Source organism: Chrysochloris asiatica, unplaced genomic scaffold (genome assembly GCF_000296735.1).
Source record: "Chrysochloris asiatica unplaced genomic scaffold, ChrAsi1.0 scaffold00785, whole genome shotgun sequence".
NCBI lineage: Eukaryota > Metazoa > Chordata > Mammalia > Afrosoricida > Chrysochloridae > Chrysochloris > Chrysochloris asiatica.
This window is the reverse complement of record NW_006409303.1, coordinates 42,169-53,577: the sequence shown is the minus strand read 5'-3', so window position 1 is coordinate 53,577 and position 11,409 is coordinate 42,169. Positions and strand designations below refer to the sequence as shown.

At 38.8% G+C, this 11,409-nt stretch overlaps 1 protein-coding gene across 1 annotated transcript; it reads right to left on the bottom strand.

The window, feature by feature from the left end:
* Window positions 1-3,467: 3,467 nt before the first annotated feature.
* Window positions 3,468-4,397, bottom strand: LOC102838079 (olfactory receptor 4B1-like). The gene has a single exon (XM_006877993.1). It carries the CDS (start codon window positions 4,395-4,397, stop codon window positions 3,468-3,470), a length of 930 nt encoding a protein of 309 aa, XP_006878055.1.
* Between the last annotated feature and the right edge of the window lie 7,012 nt (window positions 4,398-11,409).

Here is an 11,409-nt window from a genome sequence, read left to right as displayed (position 1 = left end):
GGTCTATAGGGGTAGGTCAGCTTGACTCTAATTTGCTATATGCTTTTGTGGTCTCACAAATGCAGTTACTTAGGTTTTCTATGAAAGGGAGTAATTTACACAATTCTCTTTGTATTCAATCCACCAAAGCTGAAAGCAATTGTTGCTAAGTCAGTTTTTCCTAAGGCTTATAGAACTCATAGTGAAAAGTTGTGAATATGGTCATATTATATATTTTTATAAGTAAATTCAAGATTACTCTAAAGAGAAGGTAGAAAGTGACTTCTGAGAGTCATCTGTCTTGCAAGATGCCTCCACTATTTGCTGGAACTGTGTCAAGTGGCAAATTGAAGCTGTTCTCTACCCTCAACCACTCCCCGCAATGTAGTAGCTCAAAATACCAACTGAGAGGGAAGGAGTCTTCACATCAAGTATCAATACTATCCCTTCTATATACAGGATAGATAGGATGGGTAACTTAAACATTGGCTACCCAAAATGAGGAAACGATAAAGACATGAAGTGACTGGCTTACAAGTTTTCAAGAAGGAGTTTAGTTTAAGAGTATGTGGGGGAAGATAGAGTCCCCACTGAATAGTTTTCATCTTGTCTCGACAGGTCTGGTGAAAAGAGATACGGATAAGATTCTTATGATTCAATAGTGAGTAATTTTTATGACTAATTGCAACTATCACAAATGTAAAGGTAGAAGTTTTATAATAAAAATAGGGGAGTAGTTAATCTTACAATCCAGAAACAGTGGCCCTTAAGATCATCAAGGGAGAAGAGCACGAGTAGAATGCATGACAGTATCCAGAGAAACAGTGACAGCAGAGATGGAGGCAGAGATGAGGACATGGAGAGAGGGAACAGCTGAGGCTCTAGACTCATGGAAAGAGAGGGACTGAGAGCTGGCGGCCAGGAGGCCGGTTTGCAGAATATGCTCTTTGGTTGTTTGAATTATTATATATTCCTGAGTGATTTTGTGTACATCTTCCCACCATTCTCCCCTCCCCACCCAAAAAAAAGAAAAGAAAAACAGAGGGAATGGAAGCACATACAGTTGAATGATTATGCATGGAGGAGATTGTAATCATTGCAATGAACCGATGGTGCAAAGCCAATGTTCTCCCATTTAAACTACCACTCAACTCAAAATTTTTAAAAAAAAAGAATTATGAGTTGAAATCTCTCTGGAAGGAATAAGGTAGAGAGTCTAGCAGAGACCTCTTGGAGACAGTGACAAGAAAAGCAAAGATTTTGTCTCAAGGACAGGAGATGTCTTTGGTTCTCTACTGTATCCCCAGCACCTGGCCCAGTGCCTAGGATATATACAGTAAGCACTCAGTGAATGTTGTGGATTCTCAGTGGTTGATAGTTCTAAGAACTGTATCCCCATAGCCACACAGAGCTGCTGTAGCCATCCTGAGGCATTAAGGGGATATAAAAAATAATTAAAGGGGCACCAACCCTGGAAACTAGTATCATAGAGTTAGCAAATCAACTCTGGAACCAATGGCCTTCAGTCTTCTTATTTATCGAGTAAGCAGTTAAGTTCATTATGGCATAAACCAGGAATAAATAACTTTTCTGTAGGGTCAGATAATAAATATTTTAGGTTTTGTGGTTGTATAGTCTCTGTGACAACTCCTTAAGCCACTGTAGCATGACAACAGCCATAGATAACTGGTAAAGTAATTGGCATGGCTGGAATTTATGGACATTACAATTTGAATTTCATAACCTTCACGTGTCACAAAATATTATTCGTTTTTTATTTTTCTTCAAACATTTAAATGTAAAAGCCATTGTTAGCTCACAAGTCATACAAAAACAGATGACAGGTTGAATTTGGCTTAAGCTGTTTTTAATCAAATTGCATTATACATGTGTTTATAACTCCATGTATTTATAATAGCATGGTTTTCCTTAACTAAGTGCAAAGAAACAGTGTTAAATAAAATCGTTGAGATTGAGATATTAATGAAGTTTCTACTGTGGAATTTCAGGCATTAGAATCAGGTTAATGGGATGTTGTTGTTGTCAGGTGCCCTCAAATTGGTCCTGACTTCGTGTGACCCTATGTACAACAGAATGCAACACTGCCTGGGCTTGCACCACCCACAGAATTGTTATTCTTGCCCTCATTGCTGCTACCACTGGCCAACCCATCTCATTGGGGGTCTTCATCTTTTTCACTTTACCAAGCTTAATGTCCTTAACCAGAGACGGGTCTATCCTGACAATGTGCTCATAAATGCAAGACAAAGTCTGGCTATCCTGGCTTTTAAGGAGCACTCTGGCTGTACTTCTTCCAACACATGTTTGCTTGTTCTTATGGCAATACATGGTGCTTTCAATATTCTTCTCCAACAAAATAATTCAAATACACCAATTCCTCTACATTGTTTATTCATTGCCCATCTTTCACATGCATGTAAACCAATTGAAAATACCATGGTTTGTGTCAGGCACACCTTACTCCTCAAACTGACATCTTTGCCCTTGAACACTTTAAAGAGGTTTTGTCAGCAGGTTTGCCTAATGCAATACATCCTTTGATTCTTTACTGCTTCTTCGATGAATGTTGATTGTGGATTCAAGTAGAATGAAGTTTTTGACAAGCTCAATTTATTTTCCATTTACCATGATGTTATTTACTGGTCCAGCTGTGAGGATTTTTGTTTTCTTTACATTGAGGTACAATCCATACTAAAGGCTATAGTCTTTAATCTTCATCAGTATTTTAAATCCTCTGTACTTTCAGCAAGCAAAGTTGTATTACCACAATTTATTAATGAGTCTTCACCAAATCCTGATGCTAAACTCTTCTTCAGGTATTTCAGCATCTCAGATTATTTGTTCAGCATAGAGATTGGCACACAACTTTCCTGATTTTAAACCAGCCAGTGTCCACTTGTTGTGTTCAAACAACTTGGTTTACATACAAGTTCCTCATGAGCACAGTCAAGTGTTCAGGAATACCTATTCTTCACAAAGTCATCCATAGTTTGCCATGATCCACATATTAACACAACTAAAGGAATTGGAGCATTAAATGAAGTGCAAGCCTTTATGGGACTCCTCAGGATCCCACAAACACAGACAAAGAAAACATGAAACTGCGTCTCCAAGTGTCACAATATTTCCACATGCTAACACAAAGAGATAAAATGAATGTGTCCAAGATTACACAATTCATATATAAAATGATGGGGATCTAGTCTATGTGATCTCTCCTAAAACCCGTATGCTTTGAACAACAGACTATTGAACAAGAAAAGGAAAGTAGCCCAATGTTTCACATTCTCCAAAGCTGACAATCATGAGAGGGCTCTGATAGGTACCAAGTAACTCCTCTAATATACAACAAGAAATATAAATGGATGGATTAACTTTTCTCTGTTGTTTTATGGATGATTAAAATCAGATAGCATCTATGATCACCATGTTCATGGGTTGCTTTTTGTTTTGTTTTGTTTTCATTTTCATTCCACTCTTGAGTTCACTTTCTTACCCCACAACCTTCTCATAGCATTTTTCACCTCTGCATTTCTGAGTGTGTAGATGATGGGGTTCAGCATGGGGGTGATGACCGTGTAGAATACAGCCACCAGCTTATCCTCAGTGAAGGTGGAAGAGGGCCTCATGTAGAGGAAGATAGCAGGTCCAAAGAACAAGATGACCACTGTGATGTGAGAGGCACAGGTGGAAAGAGCTTTGCGCCTCCCCTCGGCAGAATGGTTCCTCAAAGTGACCAAGATGACAATATAAGAAGATACTAAAATGAGGAAGGATATAACAGAGATTAAGCCACTGTTAGCCAACACAATAACACCCTCCACAAAGGTGTCTGTGCAGGCAACCTTAAATAGGGGATGGAGGTCACAAAAGTAGTGATCAATTACATTGGGCCCACAGAAGGGCAATTGGACAGTGACAAGGATCTGAACCATGGAATGAATTATGCCCCCCAGCCAGGAACCAGCCACCAAAAGGTGACACACAGGTCGGCTCATGATAGTTGTATAGTGCAGAGGTTTGCAGATGGCCACATAGCGGTCATAAGCCATCACTGTGAGCAAGAGAATCTCTGTCACACCAAACAAGTGAAAGAAGAATATCTGAGCCAGGCAGCTCTCCAAGGAGATGGTTTTAATCTTGGTGAGTAAGTCAGTGATGAATTTAGGGACAACAGTAGAGGAGTAACTGATCTCCACCAAGGACAGGTAGCTAAGGAAGAAGTACATGGGGGAATGCAGACTCTTGCTGACACTGACTGTCAACATGATGAGGCCATTGCCCACCAACGTGGCCAGGTACATGGGAAGAAACATCACAAAACACACTCTCTGCACCTCTGGATCCTGAAAAAGTCCAGTGATAATTAATTCAGTCACGTTATTTGTACTGGCCATGGATCCCATTCAGGTAGCTGGATCCCAGGGAGTGACAAGCCTGCAAAGAAAAGCAAACAAAAATTGCAGTACCTGTTTGGCTCACCTATAACATCTTAACAACAACAATAAAGTATTGTCAATTCCAATTCAAGGCATCTTCATGTATGTGTGAATAGAAAATGCACTACATTGGGTTTTCAAGTGGCTGACTTTTCAAAATAGATCACTAAACCTTTCTTCAAGGCATCTGTAGGTGAACTTGAACTGACAACCAAGCAACTCCATTGATGTCTTAGAAGAGAGTATTCTTTCATTTGTTCTCCAATTATTAGATGGTTTAAAATAACTTCAAATATATGTCAATCATTCAACATATACTCCCTCAGCATTGGAAATTAATAATCTAACAATAGTGTACAGATTCAAATATTAAAATTGTTTATTTTCCAAGATCACACAGAGTGGTAAATTCTGCCACTTAGAACCAAGGTTTCTGACTATCAATCCAAGGTTCTTGTTAGTTCACCATAATAAATTCTCATTTAGGGGAACTATTCAAATAAGGAGCTCTGGTAGCGTAGTGGTTACGAATTGGGCTGTGAACCTTAAGGCCAGCAGTTCGAAACTACCAGCCACTCCGGGGGAGAAAGATGAGGCGTTCTGCTCCCGTAAAGATTTACAGCCTCGGAAACCCTGTGCAGGGTCGCTGTGGGTCTGAACCGACTCGACGGCACTTAACAACAACAACAACAACATTCAAATTAATGGACTCCTGGCATAGCACTGTGGTATCAGCACTGGATTGTGACCACAAGGTCAGCAGTTCAAACCTACCAGCTGCTCCTTGGAAACCCTGTACAGAATTGCTATGTGCCAGAACTGATTCGATGGCAGTTGACAACCGCAACATTCAACTTAATAGGACTCCTGGTGTGGCACTGCAGGATCAGCACTGGACTGCAAACCATAGGGTCACCAGTTGAAACCCACTAGCTGCTCCTTGGAAACCCTATGAGTCAGACTTGATGGCACTTAACAACAGCTCAAGTTAATAGCCTAGGTTTTTATCTTTTGATAATCTCTCTCACCGTGTAATCCACATGACACACTTCTGTTTACTGAATCCATTGTTTCCTTCGTTTATGCCTCAGGGAATCATCTTCCCTGGATAATTCTCCCTTTCCAAGAAGTCCTCTGTATTTTCTTCTTTGTTCAATTATTCCATTCCTCAATTTTCTCTGGTCAGATTCCTTTACCAGGCATATAGTTTCCATACTTGTGTGTATGTGACACATACCGAAATGCTCTGAGAAGAACTTAACTTGCTAACTCGATTCCATCATTCCACTATTTTAATGCTATCATCACGCTACTGAACAACATTGAGCTACAACAGCTCATTTCTAAGGATGCTTGTGACAGTTGCCAAGCCTACTTGTTCTAGTTCCAAGTTTGTAACCAGAAGGGGATGATTGCTTTATGTCACTTCATTGCAACAAATATATACTGAAAGCCTCTTATATATCAAAACAATGTCACTGTATTCAGAAAAACAATAGAATGCAATATGCACCTCAAGCTAATGATGTCATACAATTAAAAACAATATCTACAAAATAAAGAGAAAAGTCCCACATTAGAAATTTTTCTCATTACATATGTTGCATAAGAGATGCAGAGGAAAAAAGCATAAACATTGGGATTCTCTGCTGAAATTTTATCCCCATTGTTTTATATATTATCTCTGATTTTATACTAGAATTTCCAAGTAATACAGTAATTTTGAAGAACTAAAAATGTACTCTGAAAAACAAAGAACAGAATCAACATAGAAAACAAAAGTCATTTACATGGGCAGATGGAAACAAAGCGTAAACAAAATTATTGTACATAGGACACAGCGGGGAAAGTATGCAAAACGTATATGACAAATGCTTAATAACTTCAAATTTTAAAAAAACCTTCTAAATCTAAATCTGTAAGAAACATACATAGAAAAGGAGCAAAGAATATAAACAGGCAATTCACGACAATAAATTAAAATATCAACAATCAAATGAAATGACCTTGCTGTTATTACTATTGCTAGTTGGTATCCATTTGATTGCAACTAATAGTGACCCCGTGTGTATTGGAGTAGAAGTGCACTACCTAAAACTTTTCATGGCTCAATGTTTGGAAGTAGCTCTCCAGGTCTTTCCTCTAAGGTACCTCTGGGTGGATTAGAACCACCAACCTTTCAGTTAGTAGTCCAGTGTGTTAACCCATTTGCATCACCCAGAGACTCCAATAATAAAAGAAATCCATAAAGCATAGGAAATACTGCACTTCACTATAAGATGAACCGCAAGTAAAAGAGTTGTCAAGGATGATTAAACAAACAGATATCATTGCTGACTTCAGATGGATCTTAGCTGAAAGCAGAGACTACCAGAAAGATGTTTACCTGAGCTTTCTTGACTATGCAAAGACTTTCAGCTGTGTGGATCATGACAAACTATGGACAACAATGTGAGGAATGGATATCACAGAACAGTTGATTGTGCTTATAAGGAACCTGAGCAGTCATTCTAACAGAACAGGGGAACACTGAGTGGTTTATAATCAGGAAAGGTGTGCACAAGGGTGATATTCTTTCACTGTACTTACTCAATCTGTATGCTGAGCAAATAACCCGAGAACTGGTTTATATGACAGAGAATGTGACATCAGAATTGTAGGAAGACTCATTAACAGACTTATTTAACAACATTAGTAGCTTGAAACTGTGTAAACCAATTATTAAGTTTATAGATATCTTCTTCTTGTTGTCAAGTGCCATAGAGTTTGTTCTGACTAATAGTGACCCTGTATAGGGTTTCCGAGGAGCAGCTGGTGGGTTTGAACTAACGACTTTATGGTTCACAGTCCAGTGCTGATCCTACAGCGCCACACTAAGAGTTTATAGATGTCTAGAACTTCATAAAAAATAGACTTCATATATATATAGAGAGAGAGAGAAGAGAGAGTCCTGGTGTGGTGCTGTGGATTAATGCACCAGACTGCAAAGCCATTTGAACTACAATGTTGGCAGTTCAAGCTCACCAGCTGTTCCTTGGAAACCCTATAGAGGGTCACTATGGGTCAGAACCGACTCAACGGCACTTACCAACAACAACATAAATATTATTTTTTAGTCTGAATCAATGCATTTGAATTAGAGTGTTGGTGAATAATGTTGAAAGTACCATAGACTGCAAGGACAAGTAAATCTGTTTTGGGAAAAGTGCCACCAGAATGTTCTTGGAAGCTATAATGGTGAGACTTCCTCTCACATGCTTTGGACATATTATCAAATGTTCAAAAGGGGGCTAGTCCTTATAAAAGGACACTGTGCTTGGCAAGGTAAAGGGTTAGAGGAAAAGAGGAAGAGGCTCAATAAGATGGATTGATACAGTGGCAACATAACAATTTGAGGATGGTTCAGGGACCAGCAGTGTTTCATTCTGTTGTGAATAGGGTAGCTATGAACTGGAACTTACATGAGGGCACCTAACAATAACGGCAACTAACAACTCAACCACTACCCTCTTGCTCACTAAAAGTCCACCTCTGATCTACTCAAAATCTCTCATCCCATAGATACACTGTTCATTTCCACACGTCGCTTCATCAGAAATGCTCTCTCTTTATCTCTTCCCTTTCAACCCTCCCCACCTTCCAAACTCATCCCAGTCCTGTTTGTTCCATGAAAAATGTCTTTAATGTCTATGTGTGTCTCTCTTTTCTCTGAGCACTGGAGAAAGACTGGTGATTTTCCTTAAATGCAAATTTGATCATGTTACTTCTCTCCTTAAAATATAGCAATCTCTTCCCCATTGCACACAACAGAAATTCTAATATTCTTAGCATCGTCCTTGAACCAGCCATTGTCTGTGTTTCCAGCATTACTTATTATCACTCAGTAAATGAACACTATACAATTATTTCCTAGAGCAGCTGGTGAGTTTGAACCACTGACTTTGAAGTTAGCAGTTCAGTGCTTAACCTACAGTACCCCATCAGGACTCCTTAAATTTTTATTATCAATTTCATTTTTGTTTAATGATTATAAATAATATTTCAATAGTACTTATTTTGTTTCAGGAACTTCATAAGTACCTTACATGTAGTAGTCCATTGAATTCTCACAACAAGCCTGTGTCATGAGTATTATTATCACCCATGTTTCATATATGAGGAAAGAGAAGGACAAAGAAGTGAACCGATTTGTCTACAGTTACACTGTGGTGGAGTCCTAATTAGAATCCAGACAGTCTAGGCACCGAGTCTTTAACCATGACCTTCTTATTATTTGGGGGAACACAACATGTAAATGGAGAATTATAAATGAATATGTCTTTCATCGAAAGTCTAACATATATTTGCTTTCCTACACCAATATATATCTGTCAACATGTTTGAATTTAAGCTTTTGATCCATCACAGGAATTAAGGAAAGGTATATTTGAATCAGAAAGAGAGATTACAGAAGACAGAGATCATGTAAAATGCAGAGTTTCTGTTTCTAGATTTTGTTCTTAAAGGAGTAATACCTGATAACCTTCCTCTAAGAATTACCTTTTGTTTTTCTCTCACCTCTGTGTCATCTGCATTTATTCATTTCTCTGCTCATTCTCTCCCATCCCATTCCCACTATCTCTCCCACTTAGCTGGCAACAAATACATTCTGTCTCCCCACAAGACTAACTCACCTAGAAACATAGAAAGAAAAGGTGACCAGCATGTAACACTGATGTGCAGACTCTACATCAAGTCACCTGCTGGACTCTGCATAATGCAATATCCGGATAATGACGAGAAAATATATGAAATTTTGGGGGACAGCTATACCTGATCTCAGAGTGAAGTAATGCACCTCCCTCCCAATCATTCACTCCCACTTGCTAGTTCTCAAATGGTACTATACAGAGTTCCAGCATTATAATACACTTTCAGAACCCAACCACCTCATTTGACAAATGGACGCTTGTGGCTCAAGAGAGGAATTGGCATGGGAAAGGTCCTGTAGCTCTTTAGAAACTCTGTACCTTGTTTCTGCACCTTCCTACTGGTCACCTACCTTTACGTCAGCAAGTCCAATGTAGTTTAATTCTGCTTTAGAGCAAGGAATTGGAGCAGGAGTTAAAGGCACTCAAGTGTCTGCAATTCAGTGTGAAGTTAGATAATCTTCTGAGATAAATCATTACTCAAGGCGATGTTCTGTACTGTGATGAATTCTTCTCTGGGTTTCCTAGTCCGTGAAGAAGCAAGATACCTTAGTTACTATTCAGTCAAATTTTCATTGGAGATCATTAACAAGCAAAGCCCAAGTCATGCTCAGCAAAGCTACTCAGAGTGAAGGTGAAAATAATTCAGAGATACTCTACTCTTTTCCCTTCTCGATATAATTAAGATGACTAAGACTGAGAGAACTTAATTGGCATCCTAAAGGCACCATTCAGTTGTCAGTTTGTTGCACTGTGGTGGCTTGCATGTTGCTGTGAAACTGGAAGCTATACCACCAGTATTTTAAATACCAGCAGGATCTCCCAAGGTAAACAGGTTTTGTTAGAGCTTCCAGACTAAAACACACTAGGAGAAGTACATTATTTCTGAATGTTTAACCACTGAAAACCATATTTATAGTTGTGAAACATTGTCAAATACAGCAATGGAAGATGAAAACACTCAGAAGTGTAACAACAATTGTGGGAATGGGGCAGGACTGGGCAGTGTTTCATTCTGTTGTACATACGGTTACTAGGAGTCAGAACCAACTCAACAGCACTTAACAACAATAAAAACAACGAAGCTACAGACTAGTGTTTTGCCAAGTTACTAATTCAGAAAGCAATACTCATTCAACAACACTAGGATGCCTTCTGAAGGTACTGGCTTTTAGTGGTTGCTACTATGATCAAAGGACAAGATCTAGCCCCCAACAATAGTTTCCAAGGAACTTTTAGGAAACTAAGGAGTTCATGTCTAAGACGGGGGGTAGGGAGGTTGGTAATTGGGAAGGAAAATTAAGATGATCAATATCTAGGTTTATACAACCAACTGCAAGGTCAGCAGTTCAAACCCACCAGCCATTCTGGAAGAAAGATGATGCTTCTGCTCCTGTAAAGATTTGTAATCACATAAACCAAATAGGGTCACCATGAATTATAATTGATTCTCTAGCAAGCATGTTGGTTTTTTTATTTTGGTACAACTGGATTGTTATTTAGATTTATAATATCAAAGAAATAAACAAAAGCCCCAGAAAGAACCCAAAAATATTAAGATCCTATTCTTAATATAGAAAACCTACCCACCCATTGTAAGTCCAACATTTGTGATTAAATGCTGAGATCTAAAACTATTTAAAACAAATTAAGCCAATTCTATAATCAAGGGACTAACTTCCCCATGGAATTTCTTTCTCAGGGGTAAAACTTTGCCAAATAAACCTTGGAAAAGATTCAAATTTTGTTTCAATTAACTCAGTGAGATTTCTGGAAATTTTTTGCAGCCAATAATGAGGTTGTAAGAGAAGAGTCCTGGTGTGGCGCTGTGGGTTAATGTGCCAAACTGCAAAGCCATTTGAACTGCAAGGCCAGTGGTTCAAGCTCACCAGCTGCTCCTTGGAAACTCTATACAGGGTCGCTATGGGTCAGAATTGACTCGACAGTACTTAACAACAAAGAGAAGAAAGTTGAAGGGAAGTTTTGCCAGATTTGACTACTGAAAATGAAAAACAGAATGAATACAGGAAAAGAGAACTGGACAGGCAGCCAGGACTCCTGGACACTCCCTCTGGTTCAGTTGTTGATGAACTCCCTGAATTTAGCCAAGTCTTGTCACCTTTCCACTTCTCTTTGTGTTCTGTTCCACTTTCATAAAATTAACAGAGTTGAGCTAAATCATCTCCACTGTACCTTTCAGTTCTATTATTCTATGTATGTATGCAGGTAGTTCCCAACTTACTTCATATTCAAGTTACTATGAACCTCACTTATGATAATAA